This window comes from Nicotiana tabacum, chromosome 2, assembly GCF_000715075.1.
Source record: "Nicotiana tabacum cultivar K326 chromosome 2, ASM71507v2, whole genome shotgun sequence".
NCBI lineage: Eukaryota > Viridiplantae > Streptophyta > Magnoliopsida > Solanales > Solanaceae > Nicotiana > Nicotiana tabacum.
In genome coordinates, this window is record NC_134081.1 from 86054431 (window position 1) to 86079407 (window position 24977).

At 33.8% G+C, this 24977-nt stretch overlaps 3 protein-coding genes and 1 long non-coding RNA gene across 5 annotated transcripts; all 4 read left to right on the forward strand.

Annotated features, from left to right (window-relative positions):
* Positions 1-672: 672 nt before the first annotated feature.
* Positions 673-5718, forward strand: LOC142167054 (uncharacterized). Its single transcript, XM_075227208.1, has 9 exons — positions 673-787; positions 1232-1473; positions 2006-2251; positions 2339-2512; positions 2666-2869; positions 2921-3593; positions 3827-4338; positions 5362-5429; positions 5586-5718. The coding sequence occupies exons 1-9, from the start codon at positions 673-675 to the stop codon at positions 5716-5718; spliced, it is 2367 nt and encodes a 788-aa protein (XP_075083309.1).
* A 7091-nt stretch (positions 5719-12809) lies between these two features.
* On the forward strand, positions 12810-16609 carry LOC107816229 (uncharacterized). 2 transcript variants are annotated; one of them, XM_016641929.2, is made up of 5 exons: positions 12810-13001; positions 14749-14949; positions 15164-15214; positions 15827-15878; positions 16208-16609. In XM_016641929.2, exons 2-5 carry the CDS (start codon positions 14821-14823, stop codon positions 16399-16401), a joined length of 426 nt encoding a protein of 141 aa, XP_016497415.1. In that variant the 5' UTR covers positions 12810-13001; positions 14749-14820; the 3' UTR covers positions 16402-16609. The 2 variants fall into 2 exon arrangements, with proteins under 2 accessions (XP_016497415.1, XP_016497414.1); XM_016641928.2 differs by having other exon boundaries at positions 12847-13001; positions 14768-14949.
* Positions 16610-17563: 954 nt separating this feature from the next.
* On the forward strand, positions 17564-19082 carry LOC107816228 (nuclear/nucleolar GTPase 2). The gene is made up of 4 exons (XM_016641927.2): positions 17564-17845; positions 18136-18269; positions 18443-18557; positions 18809-19082. Exons 1-4 carry the CDS (start codon positions 17686-17688, stop codon positions 18856-18858), a joined length of 459 nt encoding a protein of 152 aa, XP_016497413.1. The 5' UTR covers positions 17564-17685; the 3' UTR covers positions 18859-19082.
* A 2339-nt stretch (positions 19083-21421) lies between these two features.
* On the forward strand, positions 21422-23914 carry LOC107816227 (uncharacterized). Its single transcript, XR_012698472.1, has 2 exons — positions 21422-23366; positions 23470-23914. It is a non-coding gene; the product is annotated as an uncharacterized LOC107816227 (long non-coding RNA).
* Positions 23915-24977: the final 1063 nt, after the last annotated feature.

Genomic DNA, 24977 nt, shown 5'->3' on the forward strand with positions numbered 1-24977 from the left:
AATAAGTGGCCAATTTGTGAATTCACAACAAGAAAAAAAGGAAAGGCTAATAGCCATGTTTTGGCATTGGGCCAATTTTTGAAAAAGCCCAATTGCCTCTCAACCCCGTCCAAACCCAAGCCTGTTTACCTGATTCAGTCCGCACACTTCTAAAAAAGCCAAACGACCACGTTTAATTTCAAATTGATCCCCACCCTTCATCTCATCCAATCGGACGGCTACAGACCCTCACGTTGATCTTTATACACAAACACCCACTCGGATTCACAATCAGGGAATAGACACACAAATAAGCACCCAATTCACTCATTGACTCCTTCACTAACCCCTACACACACACTCACACGCAATTGAGGGGGATCTAAAAAAAATCTCAGAAGCACACACAAGGATTTTGAAATGCAAATTTGAATCTAACATGAGTTTTTTGCAGTTAGTAATTAAACAATGTGTCACTTTAACCTAAGAGAGAAATGTAGAGAGAGAGGCTCTGGCGAAAGTTGAGCAAGGGTAGCTAACCTACGTCGTTCGCAATGACTCACCGGAATAACAACCTTCCCCTCTCTATAAACTCACCACTCCCAGTAGATAATAGAAATCGAATGATTACTCCTGAAACTGGCATTCCTCAGAAATAGGCCCTAATGCAACTGTTACATTTGGATGGCAGGCATGGGGAGTGCCCCTACTGTCATGCAAGCTCCACCGGAGAAAGAGGAATCACCAGTAATTGAACCAGGATTGCTGACATCGACGAGAAAATTAACCTACTCAACTGGGTCTCAGAGTATAAAATAGACCATGACAAAGGTAGTTAAAGGTAACAGAACACAAACACACGGCATGCAGCTGGATTTCTATCCTCCGGTGATCAAATACAGAGTGAAAGTGGCCAAGTTGAACCCGAAATAGATAGAAGAACAGTGTAAGCGATTGAAAACATCTTTAATTGGGTATGTACTAGGAGAAACCCTCCGTTTAAGAAAATGTTCAAAATCGTCTACGGGGTTTGGAACTTGGTGACTACTCCGAAGGTATTTCTTATGATGATAGTTATTTTATATTTCGATTTGAATCAATGGAGGATAAAATTGTAATTATATAAAATAGACCTTATACCTTCAACAATAGACCCATGGTCTTGAAGGAATGGGATTTTGAATTTCAGAATCAAAACAAATCAATGAGGATCATTCCTATATAGGTTAGTCTTCCCGAGCTGCCTATCCAGTATTGGAAGCAGATGAGTTAACCATTGAGAAACCAGATGGAAGCAGCTGGGAGCAAAAAGTGAAATTTGAATGGAAACCAAAACTTTGTATGGATTGTAATAAATTTGGGCACAATACAGGTGATTGCCAACAAGCCATACAGCAGGAGGAAGACCCTAAACAGAATAAAAGGAAAAGAAAGAAGAAGGCAAAATGGGAATGGAAGCCCAAACCAAATGATACAGAAAATAGCACAACTACTGTTCTACCTCAATAGGAACCTACACAACAGGAACCAGTAGTAGAGATATAAGTTACCAATCAAGGTAAACATGTTGTTGTATTTCAAGGATCATATGGCAAGAAGAGCCACAAGGATATCAACTGTGAGGAATTATCTAGAAGGAATCCATTTGCACCCTTGACAATTCTGGAAAGGCCATCAAATAATAGTCAACATGGGCTATCTTCTAGTAGAGGTGAAGCTCAAAATGCAACTGAGAGTACTAGTCCTATACCACAGAATCCTCCATGATCATTGTCTCTTGGAATATAAGAGGACCGAATAAGTCCCATAAACAACGGGAATTCAAAAAGTTTCAATTGCTTAATAAAGTAGATATGTAGCTTTCCTAGAGACTAGTGTTAAACGACATAGAGTAAAAGCAATACAAAGGAAGTTTGGTGTGGATTGAAAGTTCAAGGACAACTATGCATATGCACCAAATGGTAGAATTTGGATAGGATGGAGAGTGGCAAATGTTAAAGTGACAGTGCTGGATTGTTCTGGTCAGATGATGTACTGCTTTGTCACTGATAATAACTCATCTTTCTCCAGCTATATAACATTTGTATATGGATTGCACACTATTCATGACAGAATTCCACTTTGGGGAAGCCTGAGGAACATACATACTAATAGACCTTGGCTTATAATAGGTGATTTCAATAATGTCATACATGTAGAAGATAGACTGAATGGAGCCCCAGTTCATCAAGCAGAGATAACTGATTTCCCACAGTCTATTGATGATATTGATGTAGGGCAAATTACTAAGAGAGGCTGCAAATTCTCATAGAGTAACAAGAGGGATGCAGACATCAGAATCTACAGCCACATTGATTAGGCGTTTGGAAATGCTGATTGGTTTCAACAATACAATGGTGTGGAAGCTATCTACATGTTGCCAGGGTGTTCAGATAATTCACCAATTATGATAACCACAGAGGTTACCAGAATGAAAGTGAAAAAGCTATTTAGACTCTTGTCTACAGTGATACAGCTACAAGAATACAAACAGGTGTTGTAATCCATATGGAATCAACAGATTCAAGGCTACACAATATACACAATATGGAGGAAGTTAAAGTTAGTGGAGATGCAGACTAGAGGCCTCCAATAGGAACACTCTTCAGTTGAGAAGAAACTAATTCAACTGAGAGAAACATTGAAGGAGGTGCATGACAAGCTTAATAAAGACTACTTTGATAACTCACTGTTTGAGGAGGAAAGAAGTACATTGGGACTTATAGATAAATGGGAAGCAGTACATGAACAAGTATTGAGACGGAAATCCAGGGCCACCTGGATCAAATTAGGTGACTGCAACTCCGAATACTTCCATACTTACATGAGATCCAGACAAGCAAGGAACAAGGTAACATGTATCTACAATGAATAACATATCAAAATTTCTGAACCTAAACAGATACAACAGGAGTTCATTCAGTTTTTTCAGCATCTACTGGGTGAAGCAGCTAATGAATTGCCTAGTATAGATATTAATATAGCTATAAATGGCCCATGTCTAATCATGGATCAGCAACATCAACTCTTAAAGCATGTAATATCTAAGAAAATAGCTCACGTTGTGCAGAATCTCCCTAGTGACAAGACACCAGGTATAAATGGATACCCTGCTGAATTTTTTAGAGAATTCTGGCCAATTATTGGTAAGGAGGTCACAGAAGCTATACTACAATTCTTTGAAACTGGCAAGTTGTTGAAAGAAATAAATTGCACGACAGTCACTTTGATACCCAAAGTTCAGAACCCTACTTATGTCAAGGAATTTAGGCATATTACATGCTGCTCCACACTATATAAAATTATTGCTAAGATACTAACAGCTAGGCTTAAACTAGTTGTTGATATATTGGTAGGGCCTTCACAGTCTGCCTTCATTAAAGGTAGGAACATACTTGACAATGTTATAATGGCACATGAGCTGATCAAGGGATATACTCAAAAAATAGTCTCCTCCATATGCATGATCAAGGTTGATATCAAGAAAGCATATGACAGTAGAATGGAGCTTCTTGATAATGGTATTACTAGAATTTGGGATCCTCTACAAACTGGTAACCCTGATAATGGAACGTGTAATAACTGTTAGCTACACATTGTTACTTAACTGTGGATTGACTAACAGATTTGAAGCAAAAAAAGGGCTAAGACAGGGAGACCCAATGTCTCCATATTTGTTTGTGCTGGTAATCTAATACTTGAACAAATTCCTAAAGACACTCATACAAAATCCTGACTTTAACTTCCACCCTAAGTTTGCAAGTCTACAAGTTCTACACATTTGCTTTGCTGATGTGTTGTAGGACAGATGAAATATCTATGAAGCTAATGATGGGAGTATTTGAACACTTTTCTGCTGTCTCTGGACTTAAAGCAAACTTGAAAAAGAGTTCCTTATATATAGCAGGGGTGCATGTGGCCTTCAAAGAAAAAATGATAGTTGAGTTGCACTTAACTCTAGGTACTCTTCCATTCAAGTACCCTGGAGTACCTCTGTCCACAAGGAAGCTCATAACCCACCAGTGCATACCATTAGTTGAAAAGATTGTAGACAGGATCAGAAGCTGGACTTCTAAGTTTCTATCCTATGCTGGAAGACTACAACTCATTAAAAGTGTTTTATTTGAGATGCAGACCTACTGGGCGCAGGTATTCTTAATACCAAAGAAGGCCATTAAGACAATTAATAGCATTTGTAGGAATTTTCTTTGGGTTGGAGTACATGACAACACTAGTAGAGCTCCTGTTGCTTGGGAAACGCTATGCAAACCAAGAGCTGCTGATGGTCTAAACATCATCAACTATGCATTATGGAACAAGGTTGCACTACCAAACTTCTATGGGCTATAACTGCAAAGAAAGATAAACTATAAATTAGGTGGATCCACAATCACTACATAAAACACAAAAATATTTCTACCATGACAATGCCAAAATAGGCCGCTAGTTAGTGAAGAAAATTTTCTCCGCTAGAGAGTGGTGGGCTTCTAATCTAACAATGATAGACTCCTTTGTGTCTGATGAAAGATTCAGCATAAAGAAGGCCTATATCTATTCTATGCCATGTTATCCTAAAGTTCCATGAAATCACTGATTATGTTGAAGGGAATCCTGCCAAAACACCAGTTAATACTATGGATGGCAGTACAACAAAGACTAGCTACTATTGACAGGCTCGCAAGATGGGGAATCCAGGTTCCCCAGTCATGTGTGCTATGTGAAAGGGATACTGAAGAAACACATGCTCATCTATTCTTTGAGTGCCAATACTCAAAAAACTTGTGGAAGGGAATGTCGATATGGCTAAGATACCAAAGAAGCATCACAAACTAGGAGTCTGACGTGAATTGGTTATAAAACAATGTCAATAACAGAAATCCAAGGAAAATAATCCTAGGGATCGTTTTTGCAGCTGTGGTGTATCATATTTGGATGGAAAAGAATAGCAGAAGATTTCAAGACCAGAAAAGGGAAGCTAAGGACATAGCTAAAGACATTACAATTCAAGTGCATATAACATGTCAACAAAAATGCAAATGGAGACCTGTATAGACTGAATAGTTATCCTAGTTTGTAGTCATAGCAATTAGGATAGAGTAAGAATCACGCTTATCGAGTGGTTTTGGATAAGCAACAGTATGGATGTATAGCTTCTTGTTTTTGGTTATTTTTGAGACTTGCTACTTGAGTCAAAAAAGAGCAAGTTGAAATAAAATTTTACTTTCGACAAAAAAAAATGAGGTAGATTCAAAACTCTGAAATAAAAACTTCAAAAAGGATTGAAAAGATTTTGGGTAGGAATTCAACTTTTGCTATTTGAATTGCATTTCTGGGATTCTCAAGGTTGAATTGGGTTGGGATTACTCTGTTTCTGTTGCTGCTTCGCTCACAACTGCTTCTAAACTCCATCAGTAGTGTTATGGCCTTTATTTGGAAACTGGCTTTGGTTAGATTAGCTCATATACGTTAGGTATATACTGAAACTCCACGTTTTCGTCCAGATTTATTCTAGTATGAAATTGTGTTCGTCCTATGATTAATTTATTGTTACTGTTTTGATCTTTTAGCTTTGATCTAGTTTCGTTGGCGGATGAAATGCTTGAAAATCTAATTGAACCATGGTTATGGATTAAATTTGAACTCATAAATGTTAGCGATTTGTTTAATTTGATGCTAGTCTCTTCTAGCGTCAATGTTTAAAAAGGAAAGTGAATTCGAATAGATGTAGAATTAGTATTTCATGGATTTAGTTATTCATGTAACAGTAAGAGGTCATCATGTTCATCTCATGCGTTTGAAAATATTCACGTTGAGGATATGTGGGAGGGAGAACAAAAATTAGAAAAAACCTAAATGACTTGAGAATTTCCTCTTCTTCCTAAAAGGAGCGGGCAACCACACTAAAAAGGGGGAGTCAATTTTTTCATTTGATTTAGATCAATAGCAGTTGATAAACCCATCTTCTCCGGCCATAAAAACCACAAAAATAGCCGCTAACTTTCATTAGAAACACCCAAGGTTCCCAATCTAAAACCACCACGAAAGAGCCTTGAAACTCCATAAAAACTAGCGGAAAAGAGCTCTATTTTCTTCACCAAAATAGCTACTCAAACAACCATGAAAATACCTCTGTCTTCGTCAAAAACGCAGCCAACAAAGCATAAAAAACTAGCTGCAATCAGTCACAAAACAGCCCCGAAATAACTCTAAACCCAGCTCTTTCCCCCGTGAAACAACCCAAAATTCAGCTGGAAAAAACGCAGCATAGTAGCCATGAAAACCGAGCTGATAACCATCCAAAAAACTCACCTCAAAACTGCCGCAAAACAGTCACAACCCCCCCCCCCTCATGTTTAAATTCTTTTTCTCTAGTTCATTTGATTAGTTCTAGATATAGTTTAGTCATTTATTAAGATTTAATATTTTGTATTCTTTTAGCTAGCGTTTGGTCATAGATTTCCAAATTTGTTTTGAAAAATCTGATTTGGGTGAAGTTTGGTTTGAAGATGAAAATGTGTTTGGACATGATTTTTCAAAATATATTTCACTTTTTATTTGAAAAAACATGAAGCATGACTTATACCCTACAAGTTCTAAAAACTATCACAAATACCCAATAGTACCATTATCACAAACCATAGTCATGAACATAAATAAGTTTGGTACAAAATTATTATTTTTATAATGAACTATATAAATCATTAATTACAATGAAATCACATTAGAGAACTACGGCTTCTAATTAAAAAGAAAAAGTTAATTGATATGAGTATTCAGAAAGTCGTTTAGCCTACAAATCAGAAGCAAAAGTAAGATGCACAAAGGATTGAGTTGATAAGGGAGCATATTCATCAAATATTTAGTTGGTCGTAATAAATGTGGCTCTTTTACAAACTATAAAAGTTCAGGGTAATATTTAAAAATTTTAAAAAATATAACGGTCATGTTTTGGCCCAAAATCAGCAATTGAGGTGATTTTGGAATTTTGAATTTGGAATTTGAAATTTTGCCAAAATATGGATAAAATCTATGGCCAAACAGATGTTTGCCAAATAAATCCCAAATTTATTTTGGCAAAACTCATGACCAAACGGGTCCTTAGTTTCGCTCTTCAGTTTGAATGTGAAGATGTCAGAGAGTTGGCATGAATTTGATAAGTTGATTGTGAGGATTATTTTAGATTTGAGTTGCTTTTATTAATTAATGGGTTGTTTGGTTAGTATTTAACCTAGTTGGGCCATTTGGTTGTCTTAGAAAATCAGAAAATTAGATTAGGCTTAAAAATAGTATGCTCTTTTAGTTTGGGCCAATTTGATAAATGAATGGTTGGGTCAAATAAATCCTTCGCCAGGCCCACTTTCCTCTTTAATTATAAAGGTAGCTTACCTTTCCATAATTAACTCTCTTCACGCTTTTCTACAACTATTTCATAATTAATGACCTTACAATAATCTCTAAAAAAAATTAAAAAATAATTCAAAAATATCGTAACTTACTATAGGCGCGATTAATAAAATTATTGTGACTATGGGTACGGTTCCTGTGGCATAGTCATGATACATAATTCCAAATCCGAGTGCATGTTCGCATGACTTGGCCTTATAACTTCAAAGTAATAATAAAATTAAAACATGTCGTAAATTGCAGGTGCGTTTCACGTGACACGATTTACAATGTGTATAAAATAATAAGTGTACGACATCGTAACTTGTTTAAAATAATTCCATAAATACTAAAATTATAATAAATGTGGTAAAAGGTAAAAACGCACAATAGGCTTAAAACGTGTAATACGCAGATAATGAAGCCGAGTGTAATTGTAAAGCGTCCGTGCAAAAACCATGAAATTCGGGAGTGTCTCACACCTTTTTCCGAATTAACAGAATTTCTTACATGGTCTTCTGGTTTCGCGGACTTAAACAGAGTCAAAATTTCCTTGATTTGGGATTTAAAATAAACAGAATTTCTTACATGGTCTTCTGATTTCGCGGACTTAAACAGAATCAAAAATTCCTTGATTTGGGATTTAAAATAAACGGTGACTTGGTACACCTTAAATAATCATTTCAAGTGGGGATTCTCTTAAAAATTAAAATAAATAGTCTCATTTCAATAATGTCACTTAAATTGAAAAAACGTATTTTCCCGTAAAAAAGGAGGTGTGACAAGTAATATTATTAATAGCAATAAAAGCTCAAAAAATTATTTTCACAATTAAAAATAAAGAAGGTGAGGATTTTATAATAATTTACTCAATGTAGGTAATACAAAATATTATTATAAAAGTAAAGGTAGATTTTATAATAAATTTCTAACAGATTATTATTTATACTTTAAATAAAATTTAAATTATTATTTAGAAAATATTTTTATTAATGACAATCAAAATTAAAAATAAGAGAGAAAGTGTAGGGACAAAGATAAAGGGAGGTAAGTTTGTTCAATTAAATCTCCTTATTGGAAAATTTGTACAAATAGGGCAAAAATAACTTTTTTTTAGCTATACATAAATTGTACAATCTTATTGACAAAAAGAAAAGATACTAGTATTGTTGTAAGAGGTTCCAATATTATTTTTCAAATCTAGGTGAGAAAATATAATTTTAATAGCTATTTATTTCATGTTATATTCATGATTATATTTTGTAACAAAATTATAAAAGTATTATTCTATTTATAATTTATAATAAGTAAAATGGCCTCCGGGCCACCTAAACTTGCACTCATTTGTCATACCGGTACATAAACTTAGGAATTTTCCATTTTAGCACTCCTACTTGTTGAAACGAATATTATAAACCACTCTAACCATTGACTACACCTATGTGGAAAGGGGCGCGTAAGTATAATTTTCTTGATCTATTTGTTGATTAAAAGAACAAAAGGACAAAAAAAAAAAGGAAAAATCCAAGCCCCTCGTTTCTTCCGTCACCCTTCCCTCTTTCTGTAAAATAGGAGTAGCCAAATACCACTCCCTTTCACTCTTTCTTCCTTATGTCCCTTGAATCCCCCCTAACTCCTCCATCTTCTCCAATCGCTCGCTCCTCTGCTTCCTTCTCCTCCTCTCCTCCAAATCCTCTTCCCCCAATTTTTTTTTTTTTTTTTTTTTAGAGAAAATGTGTTATTACTAGTGGTTCCAGGGGATAACTTGAAGGTGTTTTCGAGAGGCATTTCATTATATGGCTGGTAATTATGACGTAATAGCAAGCTTTAATTTTTCTATGATTGTGACCGGTGATTAAGGTAGTTGGAAATAGGTGTTAAGTGATGACTGTGAAAAAAAATGATGGACAAGGTTGGAGGCGATAGAATAGTGGAGGGTTTCTTGCGTGTAGGTGTCAATGGTGAAAGGTGGGCTGATCTATGTTGCTGTGGTGGTGGAGAAGATGATTAAATCTCCTCGTCAATTTAGACTTTCCTTTCTTGAATTTTACTAATCCTTATAGGATTCTTTACTTTATTTCAAAAGGTGTAATTTTTAAACTCAAAAGCAGAGATCAGTGGAAACCCATCTCCAATATTCTTAAACCCAATAACCCACTTATAAATTTACAAGAAATTCAATTGTTCGAAGCCTCTAGAGCCATCGGCGAGAGTTATTCTTCGCCGCTTCTTTTCATTCTTTGCTTATTCTAGTCTCTTCTTGTTGTATTATAGATAAGTGAAAAATATTAGTTCTTACCTGTGATGGAGTTCGACGAGCTACGGTAAGAAGAAAGATAAAGAAATAAAAAGTATGACTTATAAAATTTGGGGGGGGGGGAGGGGGGATGGAGTTGGTGCCCCCTGACGTGTAGTAATATTAGTGGTCTTTTGTTGATTAGATGGCTACGTATGCATATTTATAATATACGCGATATGGTCAGATGGATGAAAGGGTTTAATATTGGGCAAATGTATGAGTTGAAGTGTTTAAATGGAAATGTTCTAAGTTTATATACCGGTATGACAAACGGGTGCAAGTTTAGGTGGCTCGAAGGTCATTTTACCTTTATAATAAGGTATAAGATCATTTAGATTATAAATAAAATACCTAATAAAAGAATATCATATATAATAAAAAAAGACTCCTATTACATAAAGGAGAAAATAAAAATAGCAAGGGCAAATAGATATTTTGTAGGATAAAGGGGGAATTTTTCAATAATCTATTTCTATATCTATATAGAATAGGAGAAGCAAATCAATGTGGTGATATCAAGTGTCACAACAAAAATTCATCAAGTATTGAATTTTAGGACAAAATTAGTTAGTTTAGTTAATAATTAGTTATTTAAAATAATTAAATATCTATATATTTTTAAGAAAACTATTATATAAAAGAAAAAAATATAAATATAAATATAAATATATATTTTGAGATGAGAAAGTTTTTGAATAATTCATATGGTCATACTATGTGCTATATGGATAAGATAAAAACACAAACAATAATTTCGAGAAATAAATAAAATATATAAAGATATAATTTAACTTCTTATATAGTAATCTTAATAAAAAATTAAACTTTCGTATTAAATACAAACGGGAAGAAGAATTCAATTTAATTTCTTATTGAAAATAATACGGAAATATTTGTACGCAAATAATAATCATTACAATTATTAATAGATGTATGGCATATAATAAAAGAACTTTTATGTTTAATCTTTGAACTAATTCTACACCATCCATTTAGAAAAATAATACAATAATACGCTAATATTCGTATTACAGATAAAGACTAAATGCAAAAAATCAAAATATTATAGAGCAAAAACTAATGTATAAAGAGGAGAATAGATATAATGTGATTCTTGCGACACTTTAATTTTATTTGATATATTTAAGTAAATAAAGAATACTCGAAAATATTATTGATAAATTTAAATATTGAAATAATTATGAGAAAGTCAGGTCTTGGAATATTTGAAAGCTCTCTTTATGTTTCATAATAAATGGATCCCTCTCGACCAACTCCTAATAACAAGAAATATCTTAATAAGGGAAGATAGAAATCATTTGGATTGGAGGCGAGATCAGAGATGGAGCTAGAGGTCAGAGCAGGGTTCGGCTGAACCCAATATATAGCTTTTGCTCAAATAACTTATTTGTGTTAAGAAATTTATTAAGTATGTACAAACATTAAATTTAGAATTCAGTTATTAGAGCATGAAATCATAGTTAAAAAATTTAAAACTTATAAAGTTAAAATCATGGCTTTGCCTCTGGGAAAACCGTTCAATATCTATCAAGAAATCGAGATTTCAAATTCCATTATAAATTGTTCTAACATGAATAAAAGATTTCCGGTTCAAGACACACAATGCCTTTGATAATCAAGAATCTAAAGTTAAACTGAGCCTATTCCGACTATAACGGCCGTCGTTACCCTTGATGTCAAATTTAGGAAATAACGGCTCCTTAGCAGGGAACATTGGAGTTTTTTCTCAGTCTAACCATTATTTTTCTACTTCAGCTGCAAAAATATAGTAGAAAATGCTTGTTTAATTTGCTTCTTCTTGATATGTTCATGTATATGCATTAGGTTTGTGTATATAGGTCGGGTTGATTCGGATTTTCTAATTACCAAACCAAACCAATTATATCGGGTTATTAAATCTAAAGACCAAACCAAATAAATAAAAGACGGGTTTTTAAATCTCGATTTTTCTCGGGTTTTCGGGTTGTTTCAGGTTTTTTTTATCATAAAGTCTTCATAACACAAAATATAGAATTTGTGCTCTAGATATTTCTGTAATCCTAGTAAGACAGAACTATATAAAGTATTTTTAATAAAATAACATAAATATGAGATGATTCATGGCATTGTACTACAATATTTAACAATAAGATGAGTAAAACGCATTAAAGAAATTAAATATTATTAATTAGCCATAATGAAAACAAACATAATTTAAAACTACTAATAAGTTGCTAAAATAAGTACGACTAATAACCACTATTATTTACATGACTAAACACTAAAAGAAAAAAAAATAAGTTATGCATTTTATCTAAACCATGAAAAACTAAAAAATAGATATCCAACACTATTTTCATTCATAGTATAATTGAATTGAATATTTTTTATAAATCATTAGTATTGATTTGATTTTGGTTTAAGATTTATTTGAGTTACTAATATTTATGGACTATAAAACTTAATGGAGCATCAAAAAATTATAAGCCCAAACTTGAAATAATACATTAAAAAATAAAATTATGAAAAAACTTAAGAAATATTTAAAAACTACATTACAATAAATATTTTCATGTATTAAATATATTTAAAACTTCTATACATATAACATCATGTTGGTTTGATTTCGGTTTGATTTTTTTTAGTTAAAACCAAACCAAATATCGTCGTTTTTTTTTCCAACACCAAATCAATCAAATCAAATTATAGTCGGATTTTTTTTCCCGATTTGACTCGAATTATCGAGTTGATATATTTTGTCGATTTTATTTGTACAACCCTAAGTGTGTATATATATATATATAGGTACGAAAAGGAAGAAACCGTATCCAAATTTACTAAGGAATGTGACTTTTCTTCTTATTCTTGAATCTTGAGTTGATTCCTACTTGAACAAGCTTTTGTCTTCTTTTTTTCCACTAAAAGTTCTTGACCAATGAGAAATCAAATTACTACAACCCTTTTTCATGGTAAAAAGGAAGTGTACGGGGGCGGCAGTATACGCATTTCTGACAAGTCTCATACATAATATGCGACTTATAAGTCACATTTTGTTTCTGAAGCTTATAAGTTGGCGTATAAACCCGAAATTGCGGTCATAATAGAGTGTAAAATCCTCCTGGACAACCTTTCCCCCTTTTACCTCCGCCATAGCAACCGATTTTCGATGTTTTTGACTGATTTTTTGTAGCAAATATTTTCTACATCCAACAACAAGCTCAAACCTTGGCGTCGTTGAAAAAGCCCTAAAAGTGAAATCAACTCCATTCATTTTGTATTCGAATTTCACTACGAAAGAAAGGTATGTTCTTCCTCTGATATTCTAGAGTTAATTTATTCTCCACTTTGATAAATTAGGGATAATTTTGTTAAAACCCTTGCTGCTCGACTCGACGACTTCTGTTCTTTTTCTTCTAGCCATGGCTGTCCGAATAGGTTTATGTTGTTTTGAATTATCATTTTGGTTTTTATGTTGTGGCTTTGAATTTGTACTATGTTCGGACAGTTAAATATCCTTACTCGAATTATTTTAGAGAACTGAAAATTTCAAAGTGCAAATATATCAGTTGTAAGATAGTTATAATAAGCATTTTCCCTACTAGGTGACACTAATTATTGGTTTAAATTAGCATTTTCCGGTATTTAATGACAATCTTTGGTTGAAGAAAAGCATATCCTTGTTTTGGTTAAGTCCATAATGTTCAGGGTATTTTAGAGAGGATGTGTTTAACTTATCTAAAACCTATCAAAGATAAAAATAAAACACATTATGAAATGCAGTTTACAAATCGACTGCTCATATGCCACTGCAAAAAGCCTGAGAACTGTAAAATTTGATACGCATTGACAAGTAATTTCATATAGTTGCAATTCGTGAATGCGTTTTAGTACGAAATATTCTCTGCATGTGAGGAATCTAAAAAGATAAATAGCAGGCTGTGAATGCTTTTCATTAATCACAATTTTGAACTGCACTTGGGTTGCTCTGGTGGTAACTGGTAAGCACCCTCCACTTCCAACCAAGAGTTTGTGAGTTCGAGTCACCTCAAGAGCAAGGTGGGGAGTTCTTGGAGGGAGGGAGCCGAGGGTCTATCGGAAACAGCCTCTCTACGCTAGGTAGGGGTAAGGTTTGCGTACCCACTACCCTCCCCAGACCCCACTAGTGGGATTATACTGGGTTGTTGTTGTTGTTGTTGTTGTTGTTAGAGTATGAATATTCTCTGCAACATGGTCAGAATCTTGGAAATAGTAAAACACAATCATCCATTGAGACCTACAAGTCGCTTTTGGCAATTGAGATTCATAAGTTGCCTTCCAGCATTGAGTTTGATAAAACTCATTTGTCCAGTGCGATTTGTGCTAACGCCACTGCCAGACGGCTCGTTAGCTCAATTAACTTATGACATAAGCAAATTGCATTCAAATCGCATTCCATGTATGTGTTTTGCATATTTTTGTTTTCTCACAAAAACTACACTTCTCTTTATTGATGATCAACGCACTATCTCTCCTCCTTCCATGCTTCTAAATTTTTCACTTTTTCATTCAGTGTTGCATTTAGTACATATTTTCTTGACAATTTATTCACTTTGTATTCTGTGCTTTTATTACACCTTCAGTAAAAGAGATCATTTTATTCCCACAAAAGAGTGCTAAGAGAGGTTTTTTGAACTCCAAAGAGCTAAAATTATCTGCGAAAGCTTTCTAAGCCATTAAAATTAATTCCGTTGCTCTCTTCATCCAATAAAAAAGAAAAAGAGAATCCTTGCAATCAAGAGGTTTGTCAAAAAGGTGGTATTACTGGTTGGCAATTAAGAGTCATGTTCTGTGAGGAAAAATTATAAAATAGTACACCAAACTTCAAGTAGTATAGCAAAATTTTAACTACACCAATGGACATGTTTTTAAACTTCAAGTCTGTATTTTTTATGTTTTGCATTGAGCTTGGCATGAACTAGCCACCACTAGTGTACATATAAAGTTGTAGTACAATGAAAAATTAGGGTTTTTATCTTCATCTGTTTACTCTCTGTCTTTTCTCGTTTCAGCTTTTCTCTTTTGCTGCAGCTGCGTGTAACATCCATTGCACTTCTTGGTGGTGTTATTTCTGCTGGCGCTGAATGATGGGAAACCAATCACTCTGTGACAATAACATGGTGGAGGAGGAGGAAGCAGAGTATGTATTGCTTGATTTGGATGGCATTTCCTCCGAAGTTCACATTCCCCCAAATGCACCATATGTTCTCTCTGTATGATTTTCTAGCTCAAGTTTACCTTTTAGTTAATTGCTTTAATTTTCTTATGGATTCAAACTAAAGTGTAACCCCCTCTTTTTTATTTCTCTTCACTCTTCAGATACTCATGGTTTTCAACTGTTCCATAGTTCTTTACAACTGGGTTTTTTCGTGGTGCTTTTATGAAAATATTACAATTGATTATTTTCCTTCAATTTATTTTTCTCAGGGTCTTGACACATTGAATCCCATCTTGACCATTGATGGCAAAATCAAGCTGGTGAGTTGATGGTTTTGAAAACAGCTTAGTTTTCCCTTTCTGTGACATAATAATTTATCTGCACCAGTATAGTTGGCTTCAATGGCTGAGTGAAGTCCAAAACTTGTGTGAACTTTATAATCATGCTCACCACATTCTTATCAAGTTCTATATCTTTGTAGTGGCATTAGTCGTTACAGTGGTCAAACATCTTGATGCCCACTGACACCCTTACACCACAGTAGTGCGCCACACTTACAGACACTTTATTGTCTCATTGTTTCTTGCAAGATAGTCAATATTGCACTTAAGTAAAACCTTATAAGTTTCAGCCCACACAGTTGTGTCTTCCATCAATAAGAGGATACAAATATATTTTATCTGTTTCAACCCCACTTATTTCTGGTGATTCTTTAGTTGAGATCATTCTAGAGAAAAAGAGTTGGTGAGGGAAAACAAAGTAGATATAATGGATAGTGGGTGTAATAATTCTGGTTGCACATCACAAAATGTTGTTTCTTTTGAACATGTTATTTTGTAATAACATTTGTTCCATCTTGTCTCTGCTATCATAGTTCTCAACTTTTCTCTGTGTATATGATATTTCAATTGGTCTTTGTTTCTGTTTTGCAGATTGGACAGTATGATGAGACTATTGGGACATGCCTTGTATTTAGTGAAAGTGGTGAGCCACGCTCCTCTGTAGTCTGTACCAACATATTTTATTGACAGTACAAGAGATTCTTGAAAATGTTTGGAAGGCATGAGATATTTATCTGATTATCTTAGTCGCTTCCCCTGGTGCATATGAATGTCAATTTGAGACAAAATTAGGCACATTGCGGACTATGAACCGTGGAATTTTCTTTCCTGGGTACATATGAATTGAGGAGTTTCTGGAACTTAAGCCTCTTTGCATGTCTTACATTTTCCAAATTAGCCGGAAGAACAAAAAAGCACAAAATATTTGAATCAATCTGGAATTTTATCATTAAGCTAAAGTTCTTTTTGCAGATGCTCCCTCCATGGTTCACGAAGACACAGGACCATCTGAATCCAACCATTTGCCAGGAAGACGCATATTAGACCCTAAGGAAACCGAGTCCAAGCAAGTCAAGCCTGTAACACAGCTTCATAAGATACTTAAGTTCAGGTTGTTGCAGGATACTGAAACTGAAGATGCAAGAGAGAAGCCAAAAGAAGATTAGGTAGCTGAGCTTCTTAGTAAATTAGAAGATACTTAACTATGTTTGACAATGTATAGAGGAGTCGAAGCGGAGCCATTACAACATAGCAATGGGTAGCATTGCTGGTATTTTCTTGCTAGTACCTAAACCAAATACTTGCTTCAGAAACTCAGATGTTTCGCAATTGTTAGCAATTAGATATGGCAGATAGAATTGGTAGGTTACAAAATGTCATTTCTTACTCTGAAGCAAGGGACAAGTGCTCTGACTCGCAACTACATGTCGCATAGATGAACCAGAATCCAAAAGGAGATTGCTCTGTTATTTCTCCTAGCATTTTCTCGTTCCTATATCCAATATAGTCCTTCTGATGCAGGAATGTAAAGGGAGGAAAAAAGAGTGAAAACTATCAGCAGATGAGAATAAATTGTTAAATCAAATTTCTGTTCTTACCAATAACAGATGCTTGAAAGCTTTAATATGAGAAGTTGGAACAGCGCAGTGTTGGTGAGTTTGGTGCTGCAGGCACAATGGGGAAGCGAACCAGCAACAGAACAGTTTTAGTGCAAATTGTGCTAATCGAAAAGACATGACATGTCCCGCCCGAGGGAATTCCAAAATAATTTCAACTTGTTATGAACTCAATTGCCAAGTATACCAACATGTTTCAGAGGCAAAATAGATTTTAAATAAAAAAATTGAATTCTGTTTATTGCAAATTGTGAACCATTCTATAAGATAAAAGAAAATGGAGGATAAGAGGATGAGTTAATGAAGTTACAAGATATCGTGCTCGTGTTTATTTTTCAGTTACATCCTTTTTTTTTAACTTACGAAATATTTTTGTGCCCTTTCTTGCACAATTCTTTCATTGAATGTAAATCTAAGAAAATACTTAAAATATCTTACTTTGGAAAAAATGACAAAAGTATATTGTAATTTTACATTGCAAACACACACAAAAAGAAACTACCACTTGTGTGAGGCAAACCGTAAAGTCACTCCTATAAATGGAAATAAGTTTGTAAGAAGATTTTTATCACTCCCTATTTTGAGCATTCCATTTGTCGCCTTTTTTTTTTTGGTTTTCTCCGAACTCGAAAAATTCCAAAATTAGGGTATCCCGAGAAAAAAGAGCAAATATGAAAATATCTATGACGCAAAAAGATAAATAAACCAAATTTAGAAGCGCTTAGTGTAATTTTCAGAAAAAAGGGAATAACTCTCCGTTTACATTCTCTGTGCGTTAGTACTGAATAATCTAAGGGCTTCAGACGCCGCCATTTTTATTTTCACCGATCAAAAATGGGGAAGAAGAAAAATCAACGTAGTGTCGCCACTAATCGGCGGCTGAAGATGTATAATAGCAGGCCGAAGTGTGACCGGAAGGGCAAAATTATAAAGCACGATTTTCAGTCACAGAAACTTCCGTCAACGCGGATACAACCGGATCCCCGCTGGTTCAGTATGTTCTATTCACAAATATTTTGACACTTTTCACTTCTGGATATCCAAAATCCAGTTTAAAATATTGAACCAATTAATCTCGTGTTGGTCGAATTGACATTATTGGTGAAAAGTTTCAAACTAATTGGAAAGCATGCACGCAGTATAATTGTTTAATTGTTATATTCGGCGGATTAATTTGCTCATAATGGATTTGTACTTGGTTTCTTGTCTCAATCACAAAAAAGTCATATATGGAAGAATTATATTGAAACATCTGAATAAGGATATGATTTTCGGATTTTACAGTCAATACTCGGGTGATCAGTCAGAAGAAATTGGAATTTTTTAGGGAAGAAATCCAAAATCGGATTTCCAGTAACTACAATGTTATATTGAATGAAAGGAAATTGCCCATGTCCCTTTTGAGTGATCACCACAAGGTATGCATTGTGTCTTTCCCTTTAGATTATATCTTTATGAACTTTTTAGATTTTTTGGTCAGTTTGATAAGTTTTGAGTTGATTGGAAAAAAAAGCACGAGCTAAACCTTGCTGCACTCATGCTTGATTCTGCGTTGTGTGTACTAATTTAGTCATCTTTTTTCTTTGTAAAGAAAGGAAGAGTTCATTCTCTCGACAGTGAGCCCATTGCTGATGCTTTTGAACCTAAAACAAAGAGGAAAGTCCCAAAACATTTTGCATCATTAGCCAAGAATGATGTGTGTCAAGGTATGAATGAGGATGCAAAATTTTTAGGCAAAGTGTCTTATTTTGAAAAGTGATTTTCAATTTGTGTTTGGACATGCTTTCCAAAAGTGATTCTAGGGGGACGCTACTTTTTTTCTTGTGGTTCTATCCAAAACAATTACTACTATTTTTTTCCTAATTACTTAGTTAAACACTTTAACTATCTAAAATAATTTGTTTTGACTATACTGTGTGAAATTTCGTCGTCCACTAAACAACAATTCTTATTGCAGATGCCCTTAAGAGAGGGGGACCATCTAAATCCAACATGTTTTCCAAGTAAACGCCTAAGCAAACCAAAGTCCCAGCATTTTCAAGGATTATGAAACTGAAGATGGAAGTGAGAAGCCAAAATAAGTTTAGGTGATTGAGTTTTTTTTCAAGTAAATTAGAAGATATTTCAGTATGTTAGGGGAGTCAAAAGCAGAGCAATTAGTATAACACAAGCAAGAGAACTCTGTTCTACTTATTACTCATAATGCGCATATGCTTGCCTTCTTTTTCTTACTTCTCCTCTCCATCTTTCTATAATTTGTTAAGCAGAATATCCCCTTAATTAGAGGCTTGCATAAGCAACTTGTTTATCATTCTATACATTATTGATCTTTACAACTCTAAAGTATTATCACAACACTTTCGACTTACTGATATTATTGTTGTTTTTTTATATAATCTATTTTGTAAGGAAAATATTTTTCACTCAACAATCATTCAGGAAATATATTTTTTATGCAAAAGAAAATCAGTACAACAAATTTGATTATGATGAATTATTTTGTCACCTAAGATTCACTTTTCGTCACCAATTTTATTTTATTTTTTGTGACGATTTGTTTTTTTTTTTGGTCAATCTTTCGTCCCTAAAACACCATCACTAATAATATACAAAGACAACTTTGTGTTTCGTTGCTAAATAAAGATTTATTAACTACAAAATCTTTTTTCGTCCCCAAATACATACTATATTTATGACGAACTTATTTGTCATAAAAAGTGCAAAGAATTTGTCATCAATTTGTGTGGCTTCGTCACTAAAAAGTGCATTAATGCCGACGAAACTACCTCTATTTAGTTTAATTAGTGACGACATCATAATTATATTTTATTACACAAAAATTATAAAACTTTTACTAGCTCACACAAAAATCATATAACTTCATCAACGCCACAATAACTATGTTTTCTCACACAAAAATCATAAAACTTTTACTAGCTCACACAAAAATCATATAACTATGATTTTTTTTCATCAACGCCACAATAACTATGTTTTCTCACACAAAAATCATAAAACTTTTACTAGCTCACACAAAAATCATAGTGATCGAAAAATATAATTTTTTAGTAGTACTTTCTTATTTTGTGATTTTTATTTTTTATTTTCAGTCTAATAAATAATAATCCAATTAAAAAAAATTATAATTATATGATTTTTGAGTGAGAAAACAAAGTTATATGACTTTAGTGAAAAAAAGTCATAGTTATATGACCATTTGTGAAATTTACCCTCTAAAAGTGCATTAGCTTCCCACAAAAGTCACAGAGATGGTGTTAAATAATATTGTCTGATCATCTTCTTGATGAGAACAGTTAAGTTATAGAGGCGCGAACGGTTTTCTATTTTATAACGAGACAAACGGTGTAAAATAATATTGTCTCTCTTTTAATTTGATGCCCAAAAAAAAATAGTCTGATATGAGTTGGGAGTTCTTTTATCTGATTTTATTACCTATTTGGGCCTAACTGAGAGTTAGAGTTAAAGGTGATGAATACTATGTTTATCTTACTTAGGCATACATAAATTCCCCAACTTTAAGTGAGTTGCGAAGACATGAGTTTGAGTTTTTGTGAAGATGCCAATTAAGGTATGTCTTGTTCTAATTCTACTGAAATGTAAAACCTTTAATTTACATCTGATGAGCACTGTATTTAGTTGTCAACTTTCTCCCTCTTCAGCATTTTGTCTAAGACTATCTAGTAAATTCATCATCGTAGCTAGTTTAATGTAATTTTCCTTCTTGCTGCTTGATAAGTGTTTCATTTTTTAATTAAAAGCAACAGCTAGTAGTAATTCTTTTAGAAATGAATTTACCAAGAAAATAGAGCTGTCACCGTTTTATGGTCTTAAAGTCCACAATTCACCATCTTTTTCAACCCCTTCTTCTTCTTCTTCTTCTTCTTCTTCTTCACCTAAAACTTCCATTGTTGCTAATAAGGTAAAATAAATTGCATTGCTTTTGTTACTTTCTCTTACCTTTTTAGTTTCATTAGTTTTTCTTGATTTCTTTTCTTCTCTGTGAATTTTTGTAGTTGAACAAATGTACAGTGCCTCGACCACTGATCACATTGAAAGATCAAGATGGGAAAAGTGTGAGCGTTTAAAGGCAAACCGGACTGTGGTTGCACCAAACAAGTATATATATATATCCCTAAACACTTTGAGTTTGCAGTTCTATTTCGTACAGATTTATGAACAAAAGATTTAAAACAAGCTGTTTAAAACATCACTCTGACTGTATGTAAGTTTTGTTCCTTTCTAGATTACAGTTGTTGAAAATTGAACTAGTCAGAGTTAGAGAAGAGTATTAATTAGACTATTGTTTTTTGTTTTACTGCAATGATCTTTAAAAGTTACTTTTGGTGATAACCGATGTGTAAAAACTGTCTATAGGCCTGTGCCTTGAGGGACTCTTATGAAAAATTCACAAAAGCAGGAGCTCAAGTTGTTGGGATATATTAGTGGAGATGATCCTGAATTAATAAACATAAAATACTAATTAATCTAATATTCTATCAATAAAATATATATTTTTTAAAATATGGTAGTTAGTGTCGGTGATGGCTAACGGTGGTGCTTGTGAATGCCGACTAGATGTAGTGGTTGGTGGTGATTTTGGTTGATGGTGGTATTTTGAGTAGTAACTAGTGGTAATTGACAGTAATGTCGATTATGGTTAAAAATGGTGGCGGTAAGTGGTAATAATTAATAATGATGGTTGGTTGGTGGTGGTGGTGGTAGTGGTGGTTGTGATTGAGGAAGGTAGTGGTAGTTTATAATGGTAGGTAGTGCCGACTATGGTTGTTGATGATGATGGGGTGGTTAGTTGAGGTAGATGAGTTTGTAGTTGTGATTGAGAATGATGGTGGTGGGGGTAGCGGGGATTCTGGATGGTATTTGTCGATAATGGTAGCGGCTATGATTAAGGAGGAGGAAGTTGTGGTGGTGGTGGATGGCATGATAATAGTTGATAATGGTAGGAGGTGGTGGCAATTAATAATGAATGTGGATGATCTCACAAGGTATTAATACAGATTTACTTGCTTAATTGTTGTACAGCTAAATACTCTGTTTTCTGGAATTCTTTTTCTATTTTGGGTCATCCGTTAACTAGAGTTCTAACAACAATAACATACCCAGTATTATCCCATATCATGGGGTCTGGAGAACGTAATGTATACGAAGAACTCAATCCTAAGAGGGAACTAGACTTCTTTCAAAACCAAATTGCTTTTCCTTCATGTCATTATGTAGAAAGCATAGTCTGAAACTTCTATTCTTTTCCACAAAGTATTACTGATACGAATAATTAGAAGTGCGTTATATATTTCGATTAAATAACTGGTAAACACTGTGTAGTGTAGTGTCACAGAGTTGAGATGCAATGTAATTAGGGAACTCTAGCATAACGTATGCATTGCCCGATGAAAAAAAAAAGGAAAAGTAATAATAGTCTTAGGCCTCATTTGTTTGCATTTAATGACGATATGAATCTTTTAATCATTCAGATCTCAAACATTAAGTGTGTTTTTAAAGTCTAATTTTAATCATTAAATTTTTTTTTTACTTCATAACCACTTAATGAGTCTTAGAGGGTGTTTGGATTGGCTTTTAAGCTGATCAAATCAACTTTTAACCTCTTTTTAGCTTTTTTCAGTATTTGACAAAGTCAAAAAATGCTTAAAATAAGTTAAATAAAACAAGCCAAAAGCAATAAGTTGAGCAATCCCAACTTATTGCTTTTTGGCTTAAAAACTATTTCTGTTGAAAAGCTATTTTTTTAAACTAATCCAAACGGGCTCTTAATAGGTCTGTATGACATTCAGATGTTAAAAAACAAACAGTCTTATTCATTTAGTATTCAGATCTTAATACACATCTTAATATTCAGATATGTATTTAGATTCAGATGTCTTAATCTTAATGCACATCTTGATATTCAGATGTGTATTCAGATTCAGATGTCTTAATCTTAAAAAACAAAAAACAAATGAGGTCTTATTATATTTCAAGGATATACGGCAAAGAGTCAAATATACCTCTGTACTATTGATTATAATACTTAGAAGTCCTTCGTTATACTATTGGTACTTTTGGGTCCCTACTAATGTGTCATTCCCTGTGCAAATATTCAGACCCAACTAATAATACCCATCCCTGTTAAGACCCAACCCACCCAATAAAATAACCCACAAAATTACACCAGCCTCATTTAAATGAAAACCCTCGTCGCTTTCATAATCGTATTTCCTCCCTAACACTGAAGAACTTATTTCCTCCATATTTGGGTGTTTCCCCTGTATTTAAACTTGAATTCGCTTGTATTAGTTTGATTTTGTTTCTTTTTTCCTTATCAATTTAGATTGTCTTATAAGTGGATAAATGGGTACTCAATGTCTGAATCTAGTTGTTCTTCGAAAAGGAGGTGCTTTTGTGGTGATATTGCCAACCACTTCACTTCAACCATTGTTTACAATCCCGGTAAGAGATTCTATAAGTGCGCGAAACCTGAAGTAAGTGATATGTATCTATAGATTTATTTAATTTTGACATTTTAAACAAAATTTCAGTTTTATTAGTTTTCTCATTATATGTTGTTTGGATTGTGTTTGTAAGAATGAATCATGTGGTTTTTGGGAATGGAAAGACAAAGTCTTACCGGACATAGCGTTGGTTGTAATTAACAATTTCAAGTCGAAGTTTGATGTTGCTCATGTTCAACTAAATACCTTGAATATGGCATTGGATGCACGCAATATTGAAAGGGACACACTGATGAAAAAAGTGAATGCATTAGTGGCTATAAATATTGTTGAAGCGAACAAAGCAAGAGAGCTGGAAGAAAAAGTGTTGAAGTTGAAGATGTTCATTATAATTTCATATACGCTATTTGTTGGATTTGTTGCGGCTTTCTTAATGAAGTGAACCTCTAAATAAGTCAAGCGCATTATGTTTTTCATCGGATGGATGTTTGTAGAATTAATTTAGATGAAGTACTTATTTTTGTGTTGATGGACATTATGTAGTATTTTTGAATGAAGTTTTTGATTTCATGTCTTTATTTCTGATACCATGTTGTCAAGACCCAATTTCACCTATAGGTCGTGATGGCGCCCAACACTACAGCTAGGCAAGCCAACTAATAAGTCAATCGTACATTGGTTAAACTTTTATTCCAAGAAAATAATAAAATACCAACTTCTACCAATGTGTGTGCCAAGACCCGGTGTCACAAGTGCATGAGCATCTAGTAGATTATACAAAACTCCAAATACTGTCTGAAATGAAATAGACAGAATATAAATATAAGAAGAGACACTGGTAGCTGCAGAACGGCTCAGAAAGGCAGTTCACCACTATGCCTCGGGATGACGTGGGTATGTGATGATAGGTCCTCCACTAGTACCTGTCTCATGTCCAGCACAAAAAGTGCAGCAAGTGTAGTATGAGTACGTAAACAACATGTACCTAGTACGTATCAAGCCTAATCTCGAAGTGGTAGAGACGAGATGGCCGACTTTGACACTCACTATGGGTCAATAATAACTGAAATAAAATTAGAATATTTAAATCAGCATAAATTACAGAATTTATAATAATTTATTTAATCAGCGGAAATAATCAAATTCCTTCAAATGTAACAATTCTCAATATATTAATTAAATTCCTTTAATTCAAATAATTCCTAATTTATCAATTAAATCTCATTTACAGGAGTAACAATTAATTCCTTAACAAGCAAGAATAATAATTCATTAAATTCTAATAATTTTTTAATTAGCTTCACAAGCTGAAATAAATTATTAAAGTATCGGGTAATTATTATTATTAAGCATGATTTCTGCTGAGGACGTACGACCCGATCTAAAGTGTCGTGTACACTGCCGAGGGACGTGCGGCGCGATCCATAGATGCATCTATCCTGCCGAGGCGTTCGGCCCGCTCCACAAGAAAGGAGAACATTTTCTTATGTGCCTCCGGAAGGAGAGTATGTTTATTATAAGATAGATTTGGGAGGAGAACAATTTCTTTTAACAATTAATTGATTTAAACAAAAATTAAGCATATGAGATTTCCATCATTTAATATCTTTATCTAACAATTCACAATATATTCATATATAT